The sequence below is a fragment of the Suricata suricatta genome, chromosome 2 (genome assembly GCF_006229205.1).
Source record: "Suricata suricatta isolate VVHF042 chromosome 2, meerkat_22Aug2017_6uvM2_HiC, whole genome shotgun sequence".
In the NCBI taxonomy this organism is placed as follows: Eukaryota; Metazoa; Chordata; class Mammalia; order Carnivora; family Herpestidae; genus Suricata; species Suricata suricatta.
The window spans coordinates 133,484,753-133,512,630 of NC_043701.1; the positions used below are offsets into that span (position 1 = coordinate 133,484,753).

Sequence of the window (27,878 nt, forward strand, 5' to 3'; positions counted from 1 at the left end):
GTGAGACTTATGGGGCTAAGAGGTATGGCAAGACGCATATTGAACTTGACTGGCCGATGTCCAAGGTAAATCCAAGGCCGGAGCGTACTCTCCTTGCTCAGCCACCTGCAGCAGGTACCCTCTACCCGAAGGAGTAACAGAACCTGGACAGAAGGCCACTCAAAGCTCCTCTTGTAACAAGACCTGTAAGCTTAGGGTCCAGAAGACGAAGGAATTCAATCTGTCGAATGACCCTGGTCAAGCCCCTTTTCTGTGCAAGCCTGAGTTTCTCCATCTGCAAAATGGGTGGAAAGCTGCTCTTCCCCTCTCCCCTCCCCCTGTTCTGGGGACATTGTGAACAGTGTGACCTGCATGTTTGATCTCCTTGGGAAACAAGGCTTTATGAAGGAGACACGTTGCTTTCCTATCAGTGAGCTTCCCTGTGTTAGAACCTTCTGACTGTTGCAGAGGAGTGAGGAAACACAAGGTCTGTGAGTGGGGACTGCTTTTCAGGCTCGAGTGCTCCCAGCACGTCCTCCCCACCCCGCACTCACACGCAGAATGTGACTGTCCTGCCATCAAGCCCTGGGCGGAACTGGCCCAGGTGAGAGAGGGCTAGGGCTGCAGCCCTCCACTGGTCTCTGAGATCACAGGTGATTTATAGTTCCTGCGTTGGACTTTGACCTTAATTTCTTCTGTCGTTGCAGGGCTGTAAAATTCATTAGGGACCCGCAGGCGGAGTGATGGAGATGTCAGGCGGGCAATCATGTGGGTATTTAATCTATCAGATGTGTGGCTTGCCATTTAGGGAGACAACAAGAGGATGTGGAATCAATACGGTTCATTAGCAAGCAGCACGTGCTGGCCCAATCAGTGCCCGCCAATGGCAGCAGGCATGGGGGATGTGCCCCCCGGGCTCTAAGTCACCTTGGGATGAGGACACCTTCTGGCGCAGGTGTGGGGCCAGCTCCAGCCTGGGTACCTCTCTCCACCTTCTCACTAGACCTGGAACTGCCTGTTGCATCCCACAGGGGCAGAGGAAGAGAGGGGAGGGATCAGAGTCAGGGCAGGGGTGGATGGTGAGATCCAGTAATAGAAGAGCCTTGGTTTGACTTACCCCCAGGGGGTTGATTAGACTATCTTTTTGTCCTCCTCCTGTCCCCTCTGCACATAAAGTCTCACTTAACTGAGCCTCAGCCCCGGAGTCTGGCTGCACATCTCTCCTGCACCCTCCCCTTCTCATCCTCCACCACATAATCCCAGCTTGATAACCAGCCTCCGAGAGGCCCTGAGTCCCTTCTGATTGTGAATGTCTCGCTTACCCCCAGGCAGCCAGCTACCTCCCTCCTGCATCCCTGGAAAATGGCTTTCTGTATCCCAATTTTCTTTGTTTGATGGTGAGATGTGATTTTTTTTTAAAGTCACTCAGTTGAGTCCTCCCCAAACCCAAAGCATAAGGGAATGGACAGTGTGTGTACAAGGGTTAGGAAATGAAAATTTTTTCCTTTTCATTTTGTGCGTATGACTGTCAGAGAGACTGGGGTTCGAATCCCAGCTCTGCCGATAATCGTCTATGGGACCCTGAGCCACTTGCAGCTATGAGGACAGGGACATGCGGTCTAGCTCACCGTGTGTGCCCAGTGCCCAGCCTGCAGCCCGTGTCTGAGCCCTGGCTTCCTTAAGAAGCAGACCCTGAGATGGAACTTGCAGGCAGTCTATTCACTTGGGACGTGGCACCAGGTAACCCAGGACTGGGAAGTGAGATACAGTCACCAAAGGGGGTGTTGTGAAGCCACTTACCAAGGGGGGCTATTGGAGCTCTGTCTCCTGGGAAATCTGAGGGCTGAGCCATTCCCCCCTCAGGGTGAGGCAGCTAGGGTATTGATCCATTGACTCCAGCCCCCGTTGACAGAGGGAAGCTTCCAGGATACCCTCTCGTGCTGACGGCTTCCTTGGGAAGAAAGCCTGCAGGCCAAGATCGGCCCAGGAGCTCTGAGTAAAGCAGCCTCTGCAGGGTGGAGGTGGGCCCCAAGGGGTTTTGCATGGCCCTGACTGATTTTGCCAATTGGCACTTCCCGCATCCAGAAGGCATGGGCAATATAGTACCCCTCTCCCAGGATGGGAATGGAAATGGAATGTGTCAGTACACAGACTTCTTAGAATAGTGCCTGGAGCCCAGTTGGGACCAAACAAGGTGGGGGGTGCCGCTGTTAGCATCTGCTAGGGCTACTTCATCTGTAGAATGGGATTGTGGTCTCCATCTTGCTGGTTGCTTTAAGGATTAGGGACAAATCACGTCAAGTTCCTCCCGCGATGCCAGGCCCACAGGTGACACCTAGCAGGGTGGGGGTCTCAGGTCTCCCTGTGCCTCCAAGGGGAGCCCCCACACCCCTCCTCCAGATACCGGCTCCTGCGTCTTCCCGGGGACCCCCAGGCGTGGCCAGGCCCTGGGCGCTGGCAGCCACCTGCCACCCTGACAGCCTTTGACATCCAGTAATTGCTTTCCTGGGAAGACTCCTTTAAGCGCAGCGCTGCTGGCCAGGGCAATTTGCTCCCCATCAATTTTTATTTCCAGGCTTTAAAGAGAAGTAAAGAAGGGGGTGGGGGAGCCCAAGAACAACAGTGTGTCTGCAATAACACGCTGGGGACCCCACTCACCCTGAGAGCGCCGGTCAGCCCGATTCTCCTCCCCCTTCCCCCCGCCACACAGGACGGACCCTTTCATACCACAGATGTGGACCTGGCTCCCGCAGGGTACCCACACCAAGCCTGCAGCTGGCCCAGAGCAGTTAGAACTGGCGGGGGGGGGAGGGGGGGACGGGAGGGGGAATGGCTACTGGCTCCACTCGGTGCTGTCCTCACAGCGGGGCACTGTTCCGAAGCACCGTATATGTAGCGCCTTTAATCCTCATAACAGCCCCATGAGGCAGGTGCTATTATCAGACCCATTTCACAGATGAGACTTAGAGTAGATGTTACTGTGGTCGTCCTCTCCTCTCCCCGCTTCTCCTTCCTCCCTGTCCCCTTTCCTTCCGCCCCACTGTATCCTTCTGGTGCCCTTGCCTCCTCTGAAATCTGTCTACTCAGGACTGGGGACTCCTGGCTTGTCACTGGTAGGAAGGACCTCATAAGTCATCCAATAGAATCTTTTCATTCATCCATTCAGTTACTGTTTGTGGAGGGTCTGCTGTGTGCATTCCACTGGTTGGGTGCTGGTGATTGTAGGGAACAAGGCGGTTCCTGCCTCCACAAAGCTTGCAGTCTGTGGGAGGAGGTAGCCAGTGAATGCTCACCCAGATGTTCCAGGCCCTCTCCCCGCCATGTCCAGCCACCGGCAAGGCCTATTGGCTCCCGCAGAGTCCAGCCGGTCCAGCACAGCCCTGACCTGCCTAGTCCAAGCCCATTGCCTCTCACCACTACTGACCGCTGTGGCCACCGCGGCTCCCAGCAGTCAGCGGGCAGTGGAGGGAGCTTTTACAAAGTTAGCAGGCCCTGAGAGCTAAGCCCCTGGTGGTGAGAAGTGGCACTGTTGGCCCAGGGAACTGCAAAGCAAGGCTTGTGAGGCAGGAGCAGGCCTGTGTTTCAGCAGCCCGAAGGCCGAGCGGCAAGAGCAGAGAGACCCAAGGATGGTTCGAGAGAGGTCAGAGGCCGCAGAGGCAGGCCTGTCTCAAGGCTGGTGGCTGGCAGTTTGGATCTTAAATGCTCAGGGAGCCTTCGGAGCAGGCCAGTGGGGTCTCATGTCACCGGTCTGCCTCTGATGGAGGCCGGGCTGCTGACACCGGATCAGAAGCGGGCAGTGGGTGAGGCAGCTGTGTGTAGCACAGGTTGAAGCCCAGTGTCTTTCTCAGGTGCCCAGCTGGGTGGTCAGGGCCCTCTGCCATTTTGTTGGCATTTTCACGATCCCATGCTTCGCCCAAATCCGTTCGGAAGCCCTTGGTGCCTGGTCTTGTATGGTGCATCCCAGTCCCAAGGAGAAGGGCTTTTGGACCCTCAAAGGGCAGAGAGTCCTGAGCAAAGAGGCTTCAACACAACTTGTACAATTGGTTGTCGGTGGCTGTGGAAGACGGGGCCGAGAGACCCTGAGGACTTCTCTGCACTCAGCACCGTGATGATTTAGTCTGCCATGGGCATGGGTGATGGAGGGGTGGCTGTTCGTCCCCGATCCGTAACAGGACATGAGGGAAGAAAGTCCCCATTCCCTTTCTCTGCAGCCGCACCACAAGCTGGGTCCCCACCCTTTTGCAATTGCTTCCCCCCAACTCCATGACTCCACCCTCCCGTGGGCTCTGAGCCCCTGTTCCCAGCCCCAACCTCCCCAGTGGCACCCTCTTGTCCTAAGGTCTCCTATATGCCTGGAACGCCAAGAGCAGGACCCAGGAGCTTTCCTGAATATATTTTTTCTTAGGATCCACAGTGCCCTGTGATCTCTCCTGTACCCCATCATTCACTCCTTGGGACCACTGCCCCTCTGGAACACTCCCTTCTTATCCCCTAGACCCCATTTTCCTTACAGTTACTACCATTTCCCCTCCTCCCAGGAGTGTGTCCATTCCCCTGGCCAGGACCCCCGTGAAGGTGCTTGAGCAGCATCTGCCAGACAATCCCTTATGCCCACCTCACACCTGCCATGCACTCACCCATCAATGATGAGGGCAACTGACACACCCAGCCTTTCCCTGGAAGTCTGGGGCCAACTGAGTATTTCCTGGCCATTGGCTTGTGCCTCGTGTCCTACAAAGAAGCAGAAATCTTCTCGAAGAGCACCATGGGAGGGAGTGTGGGAACAACAGGAGAGGACCAGGCCTCGCGGGCCTGATCCCGAGGAGCAGAGGTCACGCCGCCTCTCGGCTCCCGGCTTCCTTCCGCGGAGTCCCTCCTGCCTCTCACCGGCCACACCAGCCTCTCCACGGCTGTGAGTGTGCAGTTAATCTCCCATAGTTTAAGGAGTTACTCAGAGAAGCTCAGCGAATGATGAATGTGGAAAGCATTACCAGCAAAGCACCGGAGCTCTGTGGAGCTGTTTAAAAATGCATTCTCCCATGTAAATTTCTGCTCCATCAATCCTTATGACATGTCAAACATTGCTATTGTTTCCTGAACAAATTGTACCGTGTGCCCTTCTCTGCATATTTGTGCACGGGAGCAGAACTGCTCGCTGGCACCCGCTGCCTGCCACCATTGCCGGGACCCAGGGCTGCTGGGGAGGCAGCTGGGCCCGCCTTGCTTCAGAGCAGAAGCTCTGCGCGGGGTGTCTGGGCGCGCATGCATGACGGGGGTGCAGGCACCAGTGGGGAATGATTGAGTGAGTGCCCACCAGCTGCCAGCCTGCAGGGAAGGGCACACAGGTGGGTGGGAAGGGGTGTGGAGGGGCCAGAGGGGCTACAGCCTGGGTGGAGTGGAATGAATGCGAGTGTGTGCATGCATGTGTGAGATTGTGTAGTGGGATGGGGTCTACCTGAGCCAGACAGACGATTTCTGGGGGAGGCAGGAGTACAGGAATGTACTAGGGGCTGCCTGAGCCACAGAGAGAGGAAACAGCAAGAGAGGGAGTGAGAAAGAGAGAGAATGTGTGTGTGTGTGTGTGTGTGTGTGTGTGTGTGTAGGCAGAGAGGGAGGGAAGAGTGAGGACACAGGAAGAAAGAAGATACAAGGACAGGACCTTGAGGCTGTAAAGAGCAGTGGCTGTTTCAAACTGTGAGAGACGAGGGCGTCTGTTCCCAGGGAGGGATCAGCACTGTCAGCACAGCGGCACCCAGTGGGTGGCAGTTCAGAGGAAAACCCGGGGAAGGGCCAGCGCAGGCAGGAGCAGCTCAGGGCATAAGGCTCAGCATTAGTGATGGGTCTCTGTAAGGCTACTAAGAGGGACCGCAGCGAGGTGCAGGGACATAGGGGGAGAGTGTGTCGGCAAGGGAGGCCCTTGGTCCAGAGCAAATGAATGGAAGAGGGTGGGAGATGGTGACTACTCACTGTGAAAATAAGCTGGGTCACAAAAGGGCCCTTGGGAGGGTCTAGGAGAGGGGAGGACCTGACCACTTGTGAAGTAGTGGGTGGTGAGAGTGGCCGTGAAATGTTGTGGGGGACTGGGCGGAGCAGGGTTGAAGGCATACAGCTGGCATATAAGTAGAAGGGTGCGCTGTATCCAGAGGGTGCCAGGTGGAGAGCCCTGGCTGGGTTGGGCCAATCAGGCTGCCCTGGCCTTCAGTGGGTGATGGCCTCTCCAGGTCCAGGTCCTAAGCCATCTGCACATACCAAGACCAAGCTTGGGCAGAAATGGTGGTCCTTATTTGAGGGCCAGGGGCTTTGGCTGAGGGCCTCCCTCCTAGGAAACCGCAGCCAGAGACCCCTGATCCATAATGGGCATGGTCAGAGGCTCCAGAACCTACCCCTTCTAGACAGAGCCTGGGGTAGAAGCATTAAGGCAAGAAGAAGACCACCATGGGGACTCATCCAGCTTCTAGAGGGCGAGGACAGTGACCTGGTAGGAGCACTCTGAATCCTATGGCTGAGCCCTCGACCTGCAAGAAGACCCCTCTGCCCCAGTCCCATCAGCAGGGGCAGCGGGGGAGGGGAGTGGTTAATAGCCCACAAGAGCACAGGTAAGATCCTATCTTATACTGTGGCCCTTTGACCTTGAGCAAGTCAATTGACCTCTCTGAGCCTCAGTTCCATCTGTAAAATGGGGACAATACTGGTGCTGGTCCCACCACCGCCAGGGGAGAGCTGTTGGGGAAGATGAAATGAAATAAGGTATGGGAAATGCTGGCCACAGTGCATAGCACGTAGCATGTGCCAGAAGGGAGCAAGGGACAAGGGGTACCAATTTACCCTCCACCTGCCCCGTAGCCAGGGGCAAAGATGGGCATTTGTGGCTCATTCCTGGCCAGTCTGGGAATTTGGCTTCCCCCCGCACCACCGGCTCACCTCGTCTTAACCTTTGGAATTTCCCCCACCATGCGTATTTATTTTTTTCCTTTTTGTCAGCAGAAGAAAATTACACTTCTGCCGGCATTGTCCATCACGGAAATAAGCACTCGCGATGCAATTATAAAGGCCCAAATGAGGGGATTAGTTTTGCTGGTAATGCCAGTGTTGGGGAGATTCAGAGGAGACGTCTTATCAGTCAGGCTCCGGACAGCAGCCGGTCCCAGCTGCACCCCCTCCCCATTGTGTCGCTGGCAGGGACAGCTGCTGGCCTGCGGGCCCCTGTTCCTGGGCTGCACGCGCTTGCACGAGAGGAGGCTGGTGCTGTGAGCTGCCTCTGAACTGGGGGCCCGCAGTCGGGCCCTTCCCCCAAAGCTCCCGTGGCCATTCTGTAGACCCAAATACACCTGGCCAAGGAGGTCTCCCCAGGACTCATCAGTGTAAAGTAGCAACCCCATCACCCGCTAGATCCTTTTCTGCTTTATTTTCCTCACAGTCGTGACCACTGTCTGAAACTATAATCCTCAGTTTTCTCTCCCCTGCATTGTTGCCTTCTCCTGCTCCCGACTCTATGTCACATGCCAGCAAGGGGGCTGGCATACTTTTAGCTGTGACTCCAGAGCCTGGTCCAGTAGCTGGTACATTGGAAGAACCCAGAAAACATTTGGCGAATAAATGACTGAGAGTGTCTGGCCACTGTCTTCACAAACGTTCTTTCCGTGGTGTGCCAGGTGTCCTCTATCTGTCCCTCTGGACCCGCAGTGCTCTTTCCCACCTGCTCTGTGCATGCCCCAGCAGGTTGACTATGTGGGCCATTTGGTGAGTCCCCTACTCAGTCTTCAGAGCTCAGGCCAGACATCAGCACTTGAAGGACTCGTTGGAGAGGCTTTAGAAACTCCAGCTGCACGTCCTGGACAACCTGATCGGCCCCGCTATGGCTGCCCGCGGCCCTCCATGGTGTCTGCTGATGGAGGGCATCAGTCCCCTACCCCCAGAAGGAAGGTCGCACCAGCCCTCAGTGGTTGGCAGTGGGTATCCCAGATTTTACTAACTTTGGCAAAGATCTGGACGCTCTGCTGGACACACTGAGGATACAAAAATGAGTTAGATACAGACTTCTTTGTCAAGGGGTGGGAGTGGGGCGGACACAGGTAGTTTTCAAAAATGGTAGATTGTACTCCATATCCCCCAACAAGTGTAGCCAAGGGCTCTTAGATCAAGAGCCATGAGCAGTTGGAGAACTGCGTAAGTGAGGGGGTATTTGGGGCTGGTCCTGAGTGATGGGCTGGGGTTTGGAAGGCAGCTACAGAAGGTGGTAAGAGAAGTGTCTTAATGAATCATGGAGAGGTAGATACAAGACAGCCAAAGCCAGCCAAGCCTTGACCTCAGGGTGCTGGTCTGGATCTATTTCAGCAGCAGTAGGGAGCCATCGAAGGTTTTTGAGCGGAGAAGAATCATTTGTGCCATTGCTTTTGACTTCTTGCCCCTGGGCCTCTTCTGACAGTCTTACTAAGCTAAGTGTGTACCTATGGGTAAGATTCTAGCCTTGGGGGACAGCAGTGGGTACACAGAGGCACCCGAGGGGAGGCCTGCAGCACAGTTGAAGGGCTCACCTGGAACACTGGTTTGGTACTTCTTATAATTGTCAGGTACAGTTTGAGAGCCACCCAGCCTGGCCAGCTGGGCCATCCCCTCCCCCATCCCTGCAGCTACCTGACCAGCCTGTGAGACCCTGGCCATCTGGCAGGAACATGGATGTATGCATTCCTAGAACATGGCAGGTGGGAGGGTGTTGGTGGCAGGAGGAGGACATGTGTCCTCTGTGCACAGACTCTGGTCACTCCCCAACCACTCCTTCCTAAGGCAGGCTCAAGAGTCCCTGTCTGTTTGGCACTGAATTCATCTGTGGACCTTCCAGGTGCTCAGGCATGAAGCAGGACTTGGGAAGGACGTTGTTTGGAAAGTGCAGGAGCAGCAGTGCAGGGTGGGATGCGGGGCGGGGGGCGGGGCTGGTGGGTGCAGCCCCAGCAGCGCCCTCCACTGCACCAGCCTGCATGGCAGAGCCGCTCCCTGGCTTCCTCAGGACGCAGGGCTTACCTATCCATTAAGGTGCTAAACGGTTTGAAACACAGGGATTCGGAGGCCAGCTCTGCTGCTTACTAGCTGTGAGATCTTGGGCAAGTTCCCCGCTGAGAATCCTGCCTGCTTCCTCGTTCGGTAAAGGCAGGGAGCAGGGAGTCATACCTGGCTCCTAGGGCTGCGGCCAGAAGGAAACACGTGTGTGTGGATGCGTGTTGTGGAGGTATGGATGCAGATGTTGCCGTAGGTGACAGAGATCCTGAGCCCTCCTGTCCCGGGCCCGTGACCCCGCTGGGTCCTCGGGGAGCGGCAGCCGGTGGGAGGGAACACGCTGGCTGGCAGCTTCCTCTCTGCAGCACCTCCAGAGCTTTGAGTGTGTCCCGAAGGGCCAAGCCCTAACCTGGCCTTGGGGAAGCCAAGGAGGACAGAGGTGGGTGAGCCAGGCAGGAGAGGAAGGAAGGGGTCCAGGCAAATGGAGCAGATGGGCTGCGCCAGTCTGGCCTAGAGCAGCATGTGCTCTAGCCTGGCTCAGGGATGAGGCTTGAGCCGGCAGCAAAGGCCAGAGGATAGGGCCACCAGCACGTGTCCCCTGAGGACACTGAGGAACCCAGGAGGGCCATCAGCAGGGCCACCGAGTAATCAGATTGGCTGCCTCTGCCCAGCACAGAGCCCTTGCCCCTGCCCCTGCACCCTGTGGCCGGCCCTGGCCCACGTGCACCACAAGGCCCCCTCTGTGGGTGCTGGCTGCCCCCACCCTGGCAGGGGCACAGAGGCAGCTTTTCATCTCCTTATTCTGCTTTATGCATTTGAAAAATGAAAGTTCTCCCTCTCCTCTTCACCGGGCATGCATATTTCATACGGTCATTAGATGGTGGCACTAAAGGACTCACAAATCTTCCCTGGTCAGCATCAGCGGCTTGGGCAGGCAGCGACAGGCCCTGGGGGGAAAAGGGGTCACTGTGGGAGCCATGGCTGTGCCCAGCTCCCCTGGAGGGAGGAAGTGGGGACTTGAGATGGGAAGTTGGAACACCAGTGTCTGCCTGGCGAGAGAAGACCATCCCATCTTATTAACCTAATTTCCCCTGGGCCTCAGCTGCTCCAAGCCCCTGGGTGAAAGGGCCTGGACAAGGGGACCTCAGGGGTCCTTCGTGCCCTGACAGTCTGAATGCAATTCCCTAGTGCACCCAGATATGAAGGCCTTTGTCCCCAGAGCTGGGAGCCCCTCCCATGGTTTGATTGGGCCCCTCATTTCCTGCAGGGCCCAGCCCTCTCTTCCTCTCCTCCTGATCTCCTCCACACTTCCTAACTGCTCTCTCTGGTCCCTGTCCCTTTCTCTTGGCCGTTTTTGCTCCCTCCCCCTTTGAATCCTCTCTCCTCCCCCTCCCATGTTTCCTTCCCCCTTCTTACTAGAAATTGTCCATTCATTTGCAAGCATTTATGAAGCACCTGCTGTGTGCCAGGCCATGTTTCTACTGGGAAGTGAGCTCCAGAGACTCAGCTCTGCCTGTGTTGTTCCCCCAAATCCTTTCCTTTGACATATGAGGATGCTGAGGCCTGAGGGGGGGATGTTTGGTCACACAGTGGCCTGGGCCGCTGACCCTGGCCTAGAACTGGGGTCTCTCTACCACACTGACCCCTCACCAAGGGGTTTGATGGAATCTAGTCCGTTCTCCCCCAGACCAAGCTGCACTTATCATAGTTGAGCAGTTAGTGAAATGAAAGGAATTTAGGGGCTCCTCCCCCCTTCTCTTCTGGCCCCTGGGGTGGGGAGGAGAGCCGTAGGCTAATTCTGAGAAGCTTTGTCTCCTCGCCCCTGGACTCACCAGGTGCAGGTTCTGAGAGCAAGCTCTCCTCTTGGTTGAGTAGTAACACGGAGGCCAAGGGCATGGCCGTACCGCATGGCTTCAAATCCCTATGCAGCCTTGGGTGAGCTCTTTACTTTCTCTGTGCCTCAGTTTCCTTGGCTGTAAATGTCCTTGTCTGTAAATTATGGTGAAGATAAAACCTGTGACAGGGGCGCCTGGGTGGCTCAGTCGGTTAAGCCTCCGACTTCGGCTCAGGTCCGATCTCATGTTCGTGGGATCGAGCCCCGCGTCAGGCTCTGTGCTAACAGCTAGCTCAGAGCCTGGAGCCTGCTTCCAGTTCTGTGTCTCCTTCTCTCTCTGCCCCTCCCCCTCTCATGCTCTCTCTCTGTATTAAAAATAAATAAAACATTAAAAAAAAATTAAAAAAAAAAAAAACCTGTGACAAGCATGGCAGTTGTTGTGAGGAGTGGCTTAGGCTCCGAGGAGGGTCTGCCAGGGCATGAGTCCTGTGTAGGAGGGTGGGATACAGCACTCAGCGTCTTCCCTGTCGCCTCTCTGACATGCATCCCTGAGGAGCTGTGGTGTCCGTGGACCCTGGCCCAGTGGAAGTCCACACAGAGTCTGTTGGAATGTGAGCGGTGGGGACATTGGACGGGAATTAGGGCACAAGAGGTAGTCCTGTAAAAGCAGCTCTGCACAGTCCCAGAAATAGTTTCGTTCTGTAGAACCAAGTTTTGGGGGGTAACTAAGATCTGAACCCCTTGAGTATAAACATTTTTTTCACTTGAGTCATTCGGTATAGAAATATACTATTCACTTATCTGCCTCCTGAACTAAGTATACCAAACACAAATTTTTCTCAAAAATTCAGCTTTATTGTAAAGAACATGGAATTTAATAGATTTCACAGAATCTAGAAACTTTGTATTTTTTAAGGTTTATTTTTTAAGAAAGAGAGTGAGCAAACAGAGGAGGGGCACAGAGAAGGAGGGGAGAGAGAGACTCCCAAGCAGGCTCCATGCTGCCAGCGCAGAGCCCAATGGAGGTCTTGAACCCACAAACTGAGATCATAACCTGAGCTGAAATCAAGAGGCAGACGCTTAACCAACTGAGTCACTGAGTTGCCCCCAGAATGTAGGGACTTGAAAAGACCCTCAAAAAATACTTAGTACAGGGGCGCCTGGGTGGCTTAGTCAGTTGAGCATCCGACTACGTCTCAGGTTCTGCATTGGGCTCTGTTCTGACAGCTCAGAGCCTGCTTTGGATTCTGTATCTCCCTCTCTCTCTGACCCTCCCCTGCTCATGTTCGTTCTCTCTCTCTCTGTCTCTCTCTGTCTCTCTCTCTCTTAAAAATAAGTAAAACATTTTTTAAAAATTTAAAAAATGCTTAGTACAAAGATGTTGAGGGTGGGGGGAATAGAGGTTGGTAAAAGGGTACAAACTTTCAGCTATAAGATGAATGAGGTCCAAAGATCTAATGTATAACAGCATGATGATTATAGTTTATAACACTGCAGTGTAGAATTGAAATTTGCTAAGAAAGCAGACTTTTAGTGTTCTTGCCAAAAAAGTTTTTAACAGGTATATAAGTGAGGTAATGGATGTGTTAATTAACTCAGCAGGGGCCTCCTTTTCCAATGTACACGTGTATCAAATCATCATGTTGTACACATCAAAGATATTGCCATTTTATTTGTCAATTACAGCTCGGTGAAGCCGAAAAGTTAAAGTCTTGAAACAAAAGTTTTTATTAGTGGACATTCTATCCAACCACGGCCCTGAGAGTAAAGCACATGCCCCCAGAGCCAGCCCAGGGCCTTTCCCTCCTGGCATCTGGCGGCAGGCAGCAGACTGCCCAGCTCCAGGGCAGTGAGTGGCCTGAGTGACTCCAAGCAGAGTCCCAGAGCCTGGCACACGTGAATGCTTAATAAGGAACAAATGAATGAGTGAATGATTGCTGTCATTTAACCTAGACCATGGATGGTAACCACACAGGGGACAGTGCCGGAGCCAGAAGTCTCAGCCACAAAAACCAAGTCTCTGCTAGAAGTGCTGTCATCTAGAGAAGGGAAGAAATGGAGAGGGGCCCCACTGAGGTGGCCTAACAAAGGGAACCCCAGGCTGGGAGTAGGGATCCTTGTTTCTGCCCCACTTTCTTATCATCTGCTCATGACCTAGAAGAGTGACAGGAACACGCAGGGCCTCGCTGGGAACTGGGCCTCAGTTTTGTGATCTGTGAAATGGGTAGAAACCTCTGTCTTCCTCATCATGTGGGACAGCGGTGAGGATAAAATGAGGTCCTAATAAACGTGGGCGGTCTTTGAAGATGAAAAAGGTGTGATGACAGGACAGGCTGGCAGTAGTCACCATCACCGCCACTGTCATCAGCATAAGGCTCTCTCCCTCCAGTCTCCTGATGGCAAGCAGCAGAAGGCGAGTTGGACCAGACCACGTGAAAGAGGTCTGGTTGACTCACAAAACAAACTGAGGGTGGAAGGGGTGTCCGGGTCAAGACTCTAGAACATGTAAGCTTCCTCCTTTCTCCTCCTAGCTCTCCTTCATCACCCCTACATGGCCAGCAGCTCCCAGTCCATGTTGTTCCCTGAAGGAAGCTTTCAGCCCCAGCACCAGCAAGAAGAATCCCGGAGAAAGATCCTGATAGACCCACGCTGCAGTCAAGGGCCTCTCCCAGCCCAGTGCCCTTGGCCATGGCAGAGCAGGCAGCTCTGCTCAGACCACTTGCCCCTCCCCCAGAACCGTGATCTCCATAGTCAATTTCAACAGCCGTTGGTGACTGGTGGCAACTGTACTGAACAACGCATCTCTAGAAAATGGAGCCAGCGAAGTTGTGTGGGCGGACCGTGGGTTTGCCGTGGACATGTCCTGGTGAGATCATGCAGTCCCCTGGATCTGGCGTAATGACTTCCTGTTCTCACCTTTGCAGGCAACAGACCACGACGTGGGCACCTTCGGGGAAGTCAACTACTTCTTCAGTGATGACCCTGACCGGTGAGACGCAGCCCCGACCCCTCACCACTCACTCAGTAGCCCCTTTGCTACTCACGAGGTTCGGAAGACTTCTCAGTGCCCAGGGAGGCGCCCGTGGCCCCTGTGGCTAGAGCACTGAGCCGGGACTCAGAATCCATGGGCACTGCTGCTGGTTTGGCCCTGGCTGTGGCACAATCTCAGTCAAGTCCTCTAATCTCTCTTGGGGCATAGTATCTCTGACATTCAAAAGACAGCCTTGAGCTTTGGGAATGGAAAAACTTTGAGACACTAGTGATGGCTCAGCAAGCGATTGCCGTAGCAGCAGCTAGCGCTTAGCAACCCCGACCATGTGTCAGGCTCTCTGCCCAGGCCTTTACACACATTGTCTGATATAATCCCCACAAGAGCCGGAGGAATTCCACACTGGGCGCAATTATGATCTGCACTTTACAGATGAAGAAACACAGAAAGGCTGAGTCCGTTGCCCAAAGTCACACAGCCGGTGAGCTCGAGGGCCTAGCCTCTGCGTGTGGTCTTTGCCACCAGGCTGCACGGCGTCCCGCAGGAGGGGCTCTCCATGTGCCTTCAGCCATTAGGTGGGTGGCTTACTCCCCACCTGACCTGTGCCAGCCCTGCCCTGTCACTGTCCACGCTTCTGGGCCTCTGTTTCTCATGTCTGCAGTTAAGCTGAAAGGGAAGCCCTTTCATTTCTAGTGTGATTAAAAACCAAGTTGAAGTTCGAGAGCAGGTCTGCTTCTAAAAATGAAGTGTCCGATGCATGGAGGTTCCACAGGAGTAAGACAGTGGCCGTCAGCTTGGATTACTGGCCCTGACTATCCGTGTGAATGAGCAGGAAGAGAGAGTGACCGTTAGGGGCATCTGGCCATTCTCTGCCACTTGAGACAGAGCCTCGAAATGGGAGGAAGGAACTAGCAGCAGGAGGAGTGCACAGGGTACCCCTGTCCCTCAGGGCACCCCCAGGGGCCTGGTTCTGATCACCTTGGATTTCCTGATCTCTTTTCCTGGGCTTGAAGCCAGGACCTCCAGGCTTGGAAGCTGGCAGCTGCGGACCAGGTCTGGGCATGTAGATGCCAGCTGACAACTCAAGGAAGGCTCTCGAGGGGATGAGAGGAGAGGGGTAGAGGGATGGTCTTGCTGCTCCTTCCCAGGCTTATCCCTTGAGCAGAAGGCCAGGGGCATTCCCCAAGAGAGGACCAGCCACGCTCCTCACCCCCAGCTGGATACTTTGCCACCCATTTAAGATATTCTGGTGCCAAACCATCTGGGATGGCAGAATCTCTGACCATCACAGTTCTCCGGCATCTACACGTCCGCACTGGGCAGACACTCCTGCTCCTTCCCTTTCCACACCGGACTCCTGCCCCCACTGCCGCCCGACGTGGTCCTGATCCCCACCCACCACCTCCCACCCCACTCTGCATGAGAAATAATGGGGCGTTTCTTATTTAGGGCAGATTTCTGACTTCATTCATTTGTGCTTGTCACCTCAGGCAAGAACAAGCTGGTCAATACAGGCCTTACCTCCAAGCTACTTTATTCCAGGGTTCCTTTCTCTCCCTCTGTCCCACCTGACACAGGTTCTCTCTGGACAAGGACACAGGACTCATCATGCTGATTGCTCGACTGGACTATGAGCTCATCCAGCGCTTCACCTTGACCGTCATCGCCCGGGATGGGGGTGGTGAGGAAACCACAGGCCGGGTCAGGATCAACGTGTTGGACGTCAACGACAACGTGCCCACCTTCCAGAAGGATGCCTATGTGGGGGCCCTGAGAGAGAATGAGCCTTCGGTCACACAGCTGGTGCGGCTCCGGGTAAGTGAGAGAGGCCAAGGCCTCCGGCAGGCCAGGCCTCCTCCCTCCGTCCCTCTGTGCCCTCGTCACAGAGCCAACAACCTGCCATCCCCAAAGAATTCAGCCCAGATTGGTCAGGCCTCTGGGCAGTCCCTCCTATCCCTGGTAACCCAGCGGGCCAAGTGTCTGTGTCAGCTTAAACTTCAGGTCACCCTTCACCGAAGGGATGTCCTGCCCCTCTCCCTTGGTAAGTGGCAAGCAGGATGTCACATAAGGACCCCCATCTAGGCCCCTTAGTGGCTGCTTGGAATCTGGAACTGTGGCAGCTGGACGGAATCAGAGACCATGGGTCACCACTCATTTCATAGATGGGGACAGCAGAGGGGAGACGCAGTCCCCAGAGGTAGTGAAATAGTAAAGCCAGGACCAGAACTCAGGACCCACACTCCCCATGTCCTCCTGTGGTGGGATCCCCCCACACATCGTAACTCGGACCAGAGACTTCTTACTGTCCTCACTCCCCTTGCCCACTGTGCCTACCTGGAGTGACAGGACCCAGAGTCTCCATTTAGAATGGGTCTCTGAAGCAGGCAGGGGTGAGGGCTGGGTAGCAGGGGTGGGCACGGGAGGGTGCAGAGAAGGCAGGACCCACCCATCATGCCCACCCTCCCCACTCAGCTCCTGGTACACCTGGGCTGCTGGGACGCCCTTGGGGGCCTCTAGGATCAGAGACATCTGAAAAGAAGCCAGTTAATACAGTTGCTCCAGAAGACAGTCAAGGGGAAGAAGGATCTCTGACCTCATTCCAGAACATTCTCCCTCCACCTTGCATTCAGGCCATATGCAGTGACACCCACTGTGTGCTGGACTGTAGGTACACGGCAGTGATCAAAAAATGTAAGGTTTCTGGGGCGCCTGGGTGGCTCCATCAGTTAAGCATCAGACTTCGGTTCAAGTCATAATCTCAAGGTTTATGAGTTCAAGCCCCATGTCAGGCTTTGTGCTGACAGCTCAGAACCCAGAGCCTACTTCAGATTCTGTGTTTCCTCTCTCTCTGCCCCTCCCCTGGTCCCGCTCTGTCTCTCTTTCAAAAATAAACAAGCATTAAAAAGGAAATGTAAGGTTTCTGTTGTCACGGAGCGGACACTGCGGGTGAGGCCGGCGGAAACTGAGGAAGAAGCTGCGGCTGAGTGTGGAGGGACTGACAGGGTGCACAGCACAGGGCCTGCCTGGTCCAGAGGTCGGGGGGGCTTCTGTGGGTGGGCTGTTCAAGCGAGACTAAAGGGTCCAGGAGGAGGTCTGGTGATGAGCCTCTCCATCCTCCGAGTAAGCCCCGACCTGTCCTCTTCCCTAGGCCCCTAGCTGACCTTCTAGATTCCCATGCTGGCTTCATATCCCAACATGAGAGTCAGCCTCCCATTGAGGGACAAGGAGGGCCTAGATCCCCCAAAGCAGGGGACTCCAGGGGGCCCGCCGTCTTCCAACCCTGGCCCCTGAGGCCTCACACACTCTGTCTGCACTCTTCCAGGCAACAGATGAAGACTCACCTCCCAACAACCAGATCACCTACAGCATCGTCAATGCCTCCGCCTTTGGCAGCTACTTCGACATCAGCGTGTATGAGGGCTATGGAGGTAGGCGTGCTGTTGGACTGAGGGCCCAGAGCAGGGAGGAGGGCCTGCAGGCCAGAGCAAGGCTGCACACTCACACCTCTCTCGGGATGAGGTTGGCCGTCAGCTTTCCAGGCACCCTGGAGGACCCAGGAAGCCGTCCCATAGCCTATCGGCTGGAGCGACACAAGCCAGGGACCACCCTCTCATAGGATCAGGGTCTGGGTCTCTGATCCACTACATCCTTCTGTGGGTTGAAGGCCGTGGTCAGCCCAGCATCTGATAGTTACCACAGTGTGCAGGGCCCCTGTTTCTTGTCAAGCCTGCCTGGGCAGGTCCATCAAGGCCTGTCACCCATTCTCCCATCCTTTGGGTGTGCCGAAGCTGCCCCTGGGCTGTGGCCACTCCCTGCTGGGTTCAGGCACAGTCCCGTCCTCTGGACCCCATCCTGCCTGCCCCACTGGTGCCTAGAAACCAGGCAGGGAGTAGCGGCCACAGCCTCGGGCTCCAAGGTCTTGAGACCACCTTGTTTTGCAGGTGAGGGGCACCAGAGGTCCCAAGAACAGGGAGAGGCTTGCGCAGGGTCACACGGCAAAGGTGTCCAAGGAGACAGACTCGTGGGATCTGGCTCCTGGTTGCCTGTCCAGCCTCTTCTTTCAGTGCCTCTCTGTCCACACCCGAACCCAACCTCTCTGAACCCCTTGCCACTCTCTCCCCTCAGTGGCTACCTCCATGTCTTTGTAGACTCCGTGCCTTCTGCCAGGAAAACCCTTCCTCTCTGTCTCTTTGTTCTGCCTCCCTTTGGTGGCCATTAAGCGCAAAACCCCTGGCTGGCTTTAAGGGCTCATGTGGACATCCCTCCTCTGGGAAGCCTGCCGAATGCTTGAAGATGAGTTAGGTGCCCCCAAGGCAGAACGGATGTACTTTGGGTGACTCCGAGTCCCACCACTCACCCGTCGTGCACCCCACAGTCAGGTCAGAGAAATGTGGCCACGGAAGCTGTGATCCTGGCCGCAGATGCTTCTCTAAAACCCGTGTCCCCCGTCTGAGCTCCATGTCCCTGCCACTTGCACACTCCAGCCTCTTCTTGACCCTCCCTTAGGTTTTATATTACTAAGGCAATGATTTTGCTCTCATTTTCCACATGGGAAGTGGTGACTTTGTATTGTTGTCAGGCCTTTGCAGACAACCAGTGACCCCCACGCCCGAGCCAATGTGCCTTCCCTCCCTAGATGGAGGAGCACGCGTGGGAGAGTTCAGGCACGTGGGGGTGGGGGGAGCATTGCAGGGAAGCCTCTCAGCTCCCTCAAATCCTACCTTTCCACTCTGCCTGCCTCTGGCTTTGGGTGGGGTGGGGGGGGCGTCTTTACCACTTCAAGCAGAGTTCTGCTGAGAGTAAAGTCTAGAACCCCATGCCCTGAGTAACCCCCGTGGGGGTCTAAGCAGTACCCAGAGCAGGCCACCGGATGGGCATGGAGAGCCCTCGGGGTAAATGGAGGAGATGAGGGAGGGAAGAAGAGAGGAGAAAGGCCACGGGAGGGAACAGTCAGGGCCTTAGGAGATGGAGGGTCTGCCCCCCGCTGTCCGCATCAGCCCCAGGAGCCCTGAGGCTGGGCAGTAAGAAATGGGTGAACTCTCTGCTTATTTGGAGGGAGAAATGGTAAGAGACCGAACTAGAGAGACTAAGGCATGAGCCTGTCCTCTGAGCAGCCCCCAGACTCATGGAGAGTGCCAGATAAGTAAGTGAGACAGACAGACGGATAAGCAGCCAATCACACCCACTGGGGAAGACCCTGGGCTCTGGAGTCAGACAAACCTAGGCCCAAGTCCTGCCTCTGTCAAGTTGCCAGCTGTGTGACATTGGGCAAGTTACTGAACCTCTCTGAGCTTGGTTTCCTCATCTGTAAAGCGGTGCTTACATTACCACCAAACTAGTCCACAGCGAGTGTGCTCAGCACCGTGCCTCACGTGTATCAGGCGTTCAGTAAACCTAAGTCAAGACCACGAGGCTCCAGGAGTTCAGGGGAAGGCGGGGGAAATGAGGCAGGGCTGGCCAGCCTGTGCCAAGCACATCCTTCCTGCCACAAGAGACCCCTTGCTGGATGAGCCTCTAAAGTCTGCTTATCAGGCTCCACACCAACCGTGCCGAGCCTGCTTGGGATTCTCTCTCCCTCTCTCTCTGCCCCTCCAATGCTAGCTCTGTCTCTGTCAAAATGAATAAACTTTAAAAAGTTAAAAAAAAAAAAGGGGGGGGGCTTAGAGACTGGGCCTGGGGCCCTGTTCCTGTCATTTCAGTGATCAGCGTAAGCCGTCCCCTGGATTATGAACAGATCCCCAACGGGCTGATTTATCTGACAGTCATGGCCAAGGATGCTGGCAACCCCCCTCTGAACAGCACTGTCCCCGTCACCATTGAGGTGTTTGTAAGTACCCAGGGGTGCCCACCGTGCCCTTTCAGGGTGAGGGGTGGTGAGTGCTTCCCAGAGTGTTGGGGGCCCTGCCTGAACCCAGTGGTGTCCCACCGTGTCCCCATATCCTCGGCTGTCCCCACAGCTCTGGGAGTCACCCAGCAGACCGCCCCAGGGGCTGCCCCCAGCGAACCTCTGTCATGCTGCGGCACCCCGGCTGCCTCCTCGCTCAGCCAGGAAGGCCCAGGCCTGGGGTGCAAGATGAGCCTGAGCGTCCTGCTCTAACTCCATTGGGGGACCTCAGGGCACCTGCTGGTGGGGACAGGAGCTGGGGCTCAAGCAGGAGGAAGTGTCGCAGGATTCGCTCGTTTAGAGCCATACTTTGTGTGGTTCAAGGGAATTACTGGAAGGTCATCTTCTCTCTTCTCTCTCTTTATACATCTCCTCCTCTTCCCTTTTTCTTTCCTTTTTCTGCTGCTCTGAAGATCTAAAAGGGCCTGAAACCAAGCCACAGCTTGTCTGACATGAATATCAAGCACACGTTAGTGCTTTCCGTGTCTGAAATTATCAGTCACTGAATCCATCTCCACTCTGGTTCATTTGCCCCATGCTGCTCCCCCGGCGATCCCAGGGATGCAGATCCTGGTCTGACGGGGCATCAGTGGGCCTTTCCCCACCGGAGACCTCCTCACGGTGGCTGCACAGCATGCCTCCACCCCCCTCCCACACCCCCACATCTCATAAAGGCTGCTGCCTGCAAGAGAGGGTGAATGCGTGTTGATGGAAGAGTTAGTGCATATCCGGCTCCAGGAGGATTCGATCAGATTGTCAGGTTAGGAGATACGCTGTGATCTGACATACGCTCGGGAAAATCTCTTCCAGAGCAGGCGTGCTAGGTGACCTTCCTGTCCCAGCTGGTTTCGCCAATAGCCTCTGGCGCTGCCCCACACCTGGCTTAAGGAAGCCTGGGCTTCTCAACCCAAGACAGAAGCTCCCGGGCCAGCTCCTGAGTAGGAAGCTCCTTGTCTGCGCAGGGACTCCTGCTTGCCTGCTGCATAGGATGGGCTGGCAGTGATGCGGTCAGGGGTGAGGCCTTGGGGGGAGACCTGCAGGTGGGCATGCGGGAGCAGGATTCAGGGGTAGCGTCAGAGGGTAAGGCTGTGCAGAACCAGCCAGCAAAGGGAAGGGCTGAGAGTCTGAGGCCCTGCTTCAGGGAATGGCAGGAAGCCCCGGGGATGTAGGGACAGGTAGAGAGGGGTGTGGCTGGAAAAGAGATTCCCAGAAACCTAAACACTCACTGCTTGCCTTGGACCTGCAGCACAGCTCCCCACTTTGAAGTACCGAGTGAGCAGGGGGTGGGTGCCTTCCAGAATGCATCTGCTTCCAACCAGGACGTCTTGGTATTCTAACCCATGTGCCCCTGACCCTCGTTTCCCAGTCTTGATTAAACACAGCCCCCAGAGCTTCCCCCCTCCCCCATTCCTGGTCACACTCCTAATCTTTGACCGACCCACCCATCATTTGCAACCAGCTGGTATTCTCCGCTCAGGCAAGCAATGACTTCCCGCCCCCGGCCCCGCTCCCCCATGTGTCCAAGTTGCAATAGCCGGTCTGCGCATGTGCCTGCGAAACCGGTTCCTCCCTCAAGGGGGCGCTGTGGATGGAGGGAGGAACATAGCTGTGGTGGTGTATGGTTTTGAAACCGGGCTCTGCCACCCTCTAGCTGTGTGACCTGGATCCTTAACGCTCTCTGAGCCTCAGTTTCTTCATCTGCAAAATAGAGATAATCATGGTACTGCCTCATGACCTTGTCACAAGGATTAAGTGAGATCGTGCCGGTGACACTTGGTGGCTGTAATATTGGCTGTCATCCCAGCTGATAAGACGTGCATACAGGCTATCTCTGGTACAAATGGGAATTCCAGAGAACTCAGCCAGCTGGAGAAGAACCCCCTCTAAGTTCGGGGGAGGCAGATGAGGCAGAGGGTGAGAAGAGGGGAGGTTTGGAGAAGTAAGTTGAGGCTGCGCTACACCAGCCTAGGGATGGGCCGGCAGAATTGGCCAAATGGAAATGAAAACTTCTTGGGCTCCAATCATATGTCAGGTGCTTTCATATTACACAGTCTCTCTTAATCCCATTTCGCAGATGAGGCAACTGAGGCTCAGTAGGGGCATATAGCAGATACCGGATCACCAGTGCCTTCCTCACTTTCTGGCTAGTAAGTGGCATTTGGATTTGCTTCCAGTCCTAGTAAGCTAGGATTTGAACCCTGACCTGACCCCTGAGTTCACATTCTTCCCACTGCACTCCTAGGCCTGAAGCCCTCTGTGTGTGACTGAGACCAGTGCCCCCTCTAGGCTCGTGTATATTTACAGGAACTCTTCTTAAAATGCAAATTCTTATTTAGTGAGTCTAAGGAAGGGCTGAGGCTCTGCATGCCTAACAGTCTCTGGGCAGTGTTGATGCTTCGGGCTGGGGGAACCACACTTTGAGTAGCAAGGCCTTCCAAGCTCTGCCCCAATGGGATCTTGAAACCCAGGGACTACCGCAGACCCCAGCTGCCCAGCCTGTGAGTTGATCAAGGAGCCCGGAAAGGGCCTCTTTCTCCTTTTGCCTCAGCTTCTCCAGTGGAGCCAGGGTAAGCAGGAAGAGGGCAGCCAAGGGACCAAAACTAACCTTTCATTCCCTGGGAATCAAAGAGTGCCCTCCTGCCCTGAGACCTGCCAGCAGGGGGGTCTGGCAACAAAGACAGGTGCCACCTTGGCCTTGAGTGAGCATCCTCTCTCAGGCAGGGCTTTGGGATGATAGTCACTTGTGTCTAAGGACCACACTTGAAAAGGTCACCGCCTTTGGGTTGATTTTGCACATGGGTGATTTTTAAGTAGCTGTCACTTGGCTAAGCTGCCGCCTCCATCCGCCAAAGGGATTTTCTCTCAACTTGGGGGCGGGGGGACCCAGGGAAGATGAGCAGTATATCATGGCAGCCCTCACTGCACAAGTTGGGGGTGAGAGAGGCAGATCAGGGCCACAGGGCTCCTGAGGGAAAAGGGGGTGGGCGACAGGGGCCAGGTGATTCCTTTTCACCCACTGCTTGTTGGTCTTTAATAAAGAAGTCAAACTCGGTTTGTAGATTTCCCATTAGGGGACAATAAGCTTTTGTAGAGGGAGCCGCTGAATTAGAACTAATAGCAAACGCAGTGCCAGGATCCGGGGAAATATCACCGCTAATAAGTTTCTGCCTCATGCTCTGTCACTGACATTCTCGACGCCGTCTCGCGCAGCCAAGCAGAAGGCTTAGATCTATCCGTATGGGGGGCATCCACGCTTGGACCAGAGGGATGCCCGGGCGTGCTGCTGGGGCACTGGCCGTCAGGCGGGTCCTCACACCACGGGTCCTCTGAGGCGGGGAAAGCTACTGCACAGCCCAGAGCCCGGGGGCAGGCTGGGGAAGAGGGAGAGTAACATCGCTTTCTGGGCACCCACAGTCTGGCCGGATGGGATTCCCTAAAGTCCCAAGGGGTGGACAGCAGCTGTGGTACATCTCTTTCATTGCTGCTCAGCTCTAAGTGACTCCAGGAAAAGGAGCTCCTCCTCAAGGAGCCCCCAGGTCCTTTGGGAATGAGGCCCTGGGGGGCATGTGCCCTGATCACTGTGGACTCCCCAGAGGCCACCACCCCAGTACCCCCCACCCAGGGCATCAGGGAAACGGGAGAAGGCTCTGAGTCAGGTGGGCTGGTGGGGCTTCCTCCAAGAGGGGAACAGGAAGAAATTCACATTGACTGATTACAGTGGTCCTGAGTGAGGACCAGAGTCTTCAAGGGTGGGGGACTCCCCCCACCCCCGGCTGTGAAAGAGGGAGACAGAGAAGCCAGAAGCCATGCCCATGTGGCCCCTCAGCCCCCGCTGGCCCTGACCACTGACCCTCTGACCTGCTCACTGGTGAAGACTGGGCTGGACGAGGGACTGCTTGAGAACTGGAGGTGGTGGGCTCTGGGCCAGGGCTTGCCCAGGGGGCAGACTGTTCTTGTGTGCAGAGAAGGGTATGGAATTCATCTCTGGGGAGCGGCCTGCCCCACCTGCAGGCCATTGTGCACTTGAGCATCTTCTGGGCTGGAGTGCTCCTTGCTCCCTTCATTTCTAGGAGTGGGGAGGGTTCTGGAACCTTCCACTGTCATCTTGTCCTGGCTGGGAGGGAAGTTTCGATCAGGCACCCCCATCATGGAGAACAGGAGTAAGCTTGGAGCTGCCCTGAAGAACCAATGGGAGAACAGGGTATCTGCTACTTCCTGCTGCCTTCATTCTCCATCTTCCTGACCCTCACATGTCTCCCCATGACCTGGCCTCCGTCCCTGAACTGTAGCCCAGCAGGGGAGCACCTGGCCCCTTCACGACACCCCACCTGACTCTGGCTGTATGTCACAGCCAAAGCCCCTTGGCGCCAGCCATGACTGGCCTCCCCTGGGAATACGGAGCAGCCCTGAAGGCCTCCCTGTCTCCTCCAACCTGTCCGTTTTCCTTCCAGGATGAGAACGACAACCCACCCACCTTCAGCAAGCCTGCCTACTTCGTCTCCGTGGTGGAGAACATCATGGCAGGTATGGGCTCGAGCAGGGACGGGGGGGAGGGTGTGAAGGCAGGAAGCCAGCAGACACACCCATGACGAGTGAGGGGAGCCTTTGGAGGGGTCCCTTTATCTGACAGCCAACAGCTGTTCATAGAGTGCGAGCACCTACTGTGTGCAGGCACTCCGCTGGGTACCCCCCACTCTCCTGCCGCTGCAGCCTCGCAGGGAAGAGAATGGTCACCCATCAGTAACCCAACAACCTTGATTAAGTGAGTGTATGCAGAGTCCTGAATTACAGTGCTGTGAGGCAGGTCCCAGGGCCCGGGTGCCCAGAAGGGCGGCCGGAAAGGGTGATATGTGTTCTCGTGTAGAGAACGAGAATGGGCCACTCATCTCTCAGCTGTGTCTATGGTGGCAGGGTCCAGCTCGCGGATCCAAGGCCACCAGCTCCACATTCAGGTTCTGGGGGACCTGCTCTGTCCTTGCTGACAGCTTCACCCTTACACCCAGGACAGACTGTTCTAGGGGGAGAGCCGCCCTATCAGGAAGTGCTGCAGCACCTAGAAGTGTCAGGGGTGACCTTTGCGGCACCATGAGGCCTTCTCTAGAGTGTCACCAGGTACCTTCCTGGTGTCTGATGATTTTCTGGGTGTGTGTCAGGCTGTGCCCAGACCCCACTTCCGTGTCCCAGTCAGGCATCCCCTGGAGAACACTACTGCTGAAGCAACCCGCAGGGTTCCCCACCATCCCCACGGCCTCTGCTTGGGAGAGGCACTTAGCCCTCTTCCACCTCGTGCTTGGATCAAGGGGGTGTCAAGGACCGGGTACCTGTCCTCCTGCTCAGGGGAAGACCCAGAGTCTGATTAGAGGCTTCCCACTTCCTGGAAGGGGCCAGAATGACCTGCCTACCTCACAGCCCCCTGCCTGGCCCCTTAGACCCCCAGGGACTGCTGATTCATCCACACAGAAGTAAGGCCAGCCTGTGGCTCAGAGCTACGTGGACCTGGGCCCCTGTATGTGCATGCTCTTCCCTCCCCCATCCTCACCAGAACCCCACAAGTTGGCTTTCTAGGTAGACCCATGTTACAGAGGAAGCAGCTGAGGCTCAGACAGTTGCCAGAGGGCCCTCAGGGGTTCCCACCTGGGTGCCTTGACTCTAGAAGTCCACACACTGAACCTCCTCAGTGGGGCAGTTGGGTAGCCATGGGGACAGCAGGGGGCGGGAGCCCCAAACCCGGCAGATGAGGGGCTGGGGAGCACAGCTGGGAACGGCTGATCCCCTGACCCAGGATTTCACAGAGATGGAAATGAAGGAGAGGGCCTTAACTAGATGTTAGAGGGAAAATAAAATCCCTTATAAATTCTCCCTTGTGAACAAGATGAAACAAGACCAAAATTGAATACAATAAATGTGGAATAATTTAATATGGGGCCTCATTTCTTTTTGACTCAAAGTCAAAGCTGGTCAGTCTGAGTGTATTTCACATGGCAAGCAGCCAGAGAGGTGGATAGCAGTGGTGGGCCAGCTCTGCAGGCTCCAGGACCCCCTTGTCCCCACGCAGCCCAGGGAGCTCTGGCGGTTGAGCCCCTCTCTCGTCCCTGGGGGCCCCAGCAGCAGGCCTCCTGTCTCCTGAAGGCTGGTCACCAGGAGGGGTCCTGGGTTCTGTCCCCAGGGCCTGGGGCTGCACACCCGGGGTGAGCGTTCCCCTCTTTGTCTCCTGAAAGGGGCCACAGTGCTGTTCCTGAATGCCACGGACCTGGACCGCTCCCGGGAGTATGGTCAGGAGTCCATCATCTACTCCTTGGAGGGCTCCTCCCAGTTTCGGATCAACGCTCGCTCAGGTGAGATTCCCCCCCCCCCCCCCGCACCGTCCCTGTCCTCCTTACCTCAGCCGGGCTCCCCAGCCCGGGACCTGCCCGTGGGCCAAGTTCTCCCTGCCTTTCACAGGAAGCCCTCATTTGGAGCATGCTGGCTTTAAGTGCCTGGTTTTCTCCCTGAAATATTAACCTTACACACCCCCTGAAAACTTGGAACCTGAATGTATCCACTATAAGATATCTTTCAATGGCGAAGAGCCCTGGTATGTTTAAAATGTGCTCCGTCTTACGAACAGCTGGCTAACAGGCCATGCTTTGGGGGCTCTCTTTCCTCAAGCCTACATGTCCCCTCCCTTAGCTGCTGACATTTCTTGAACTCTGGCTCCGCTTCTTAACACTGTGTGGGCCTTGGTTCTCCCCGGGCTGAATGAGGCTGGTCCTGGTGGGGGTATAGTGTGGCCCACGTGAGCTGTTACAGGGAGCACTCAGAGTAGTCCCTGGCCCACGGCAAGTGCTAACAAAATCCCGTCTTCATCATCACTGTCTTGGGTCCTTTCTCCCAGGGGCCCCCATCCCCGGCTCCCTGCTCAGCCCATGGAGCCCTCACCTTTCTTCCCCCTCTCCCCATATGCCTCCCTCTAGATCTCTCTCCCTTGAAGCTGGGGGGGAAGAGGACAGGGGAGGGGAAAAACAAGAGACCCCAGATCAGAGCTGGGAGGGGATATAAGGCCCCTGGACGTTCAATATATTCGTTCAGGCATCAGTGGGGGTGTGCTCTCCACCAGGTGCTGTAGCTGGGACCCAGGATGGAATTAGACATGACCTGCCCTCATGAGGCTCCCGGGCCATTTAGTGGATGTGCAGGGCCCCCCACTTCGAAGTACCCGATCCTGTATTATAAGGGCACCACTGATGCCAAGTAGGCCAACCCTGAAATCCCAGTGGCTCAGCAGAGCCACTAACTCACTGGCTAACAGCAGAGATTCTAACTCACACAGCAGTCCAGTGCCACGTCCAGTGGACAGCCTTCTGCATGGCGGTTCTGGGACCCAGGCGCCTTCCACACTGTCAGGTCGCTGCAAGGTCACTGCGAAAGGGAAGAGAGCCTGGAATGCTAAGGAGATGTTTATGGGCCAGGCCTGGAGGTGACAGATGTCACTTCTGCCCACATCCTATTCGCCAGAGCCAGGCAATGGCCCCGCCTCCCTGAAGGATGGCTCAGGAAGTGGCTTCTGGCCGGCCAGCCCCTCTCGGGCGGTCATGCTAGCCTGGGAAGGAGAGCAGGAATCTGATGGACACCGGCCACCTGTGCTCCAGGTGGCCCAGGGAGGCATAAGTCCTCCTCTTACTCACAAAGTCTGCCTTCAGGCTTTCTTTGACACCCTCTTTCTGGAAGCTAGGGGAACAGGTGGTAGTGACATGTATGAACACTGAACCTGGCCAGGGCCACACCGAGCCTCTACACCACCTCTGGAAAAGTGGAGGCCTTCCTCCCTGTTCTCAGGAGCGTCCACCCTCAGTGAGCCCACACTTTCAGGGGGCTCAGAATAATATGGTTCATTAACATTATCCGGGTGCTCAGCCCAGCATCAGGCCAGTTCCCCTCCCTCACCACACTGAGCCGCGTACTAGCGGCATCCTTCTCCTCCAGACGGCAAAACTGAAGCAGAGCAGAGGTCAGGTAACTTGACCGTGGACTTGGAGAGCCTGAACTTCTGACTCCAGAGCCCACACTCCAAATGCTACATGATACAAGCCACATTAGAGCCACATGCCGCCACCCACATAGTGTGATGGGTGCACTGACCTTTCAGCACTGGCCTGCCTCCCCAGTCAGGGACCATCTCTCTACTCCAAGGTCTTTAATAATGACATGGACATTTTCTTGCT

At 55.7% G+C, this 27,878-nt stretch overlaps 1 protein-coding gene across 3 annotated transcripts in view; it reads left to right on the top strand.

The window, feature by feature from the left end:
- The window catches only part of CDH23 (cadherin related 23), a 413,185-nt gene that overhangs the window by 268,304 nt on the left and 117,003 nt on the right, over positions 1 to 27,878 (top strand). For 2 of the 3 annotated variants that reach the window (XM_029931861.1, XM_029931856.1), the window contains exons 15-20: positions 13,729 to 13,793; positions 15,371 to 15,608; positions 17,116 to 17,221; positions 19,493 to 19,620; positions 24,129 to 24,201; positions 25,896 to 26,012. In XM_029931861.1, the coding sequence (XP_029787721.1) occupies positions 13,729 to 13,793; positions 15,371 to 15,608; positions 17,116 to 17,221; positions 19,493 to 19,620; positions 24,129 to 24,201; positions 25,896 to 26,012 (727 nt within the window). Of the gene's footprint in view, positions 1 to 686; positions 748 to 13,728; positions 13,794 to 15,370; positions 15,609 to 17,115; positions 17,222 to 19,492; positions 19,621 to 24,128; positions 24,202 to 25,895; positions 26,013 to 27,878 lie in introns of those variants that run through there. The other variant, XM_029931860.1, reaches the window with a different exon arrangement.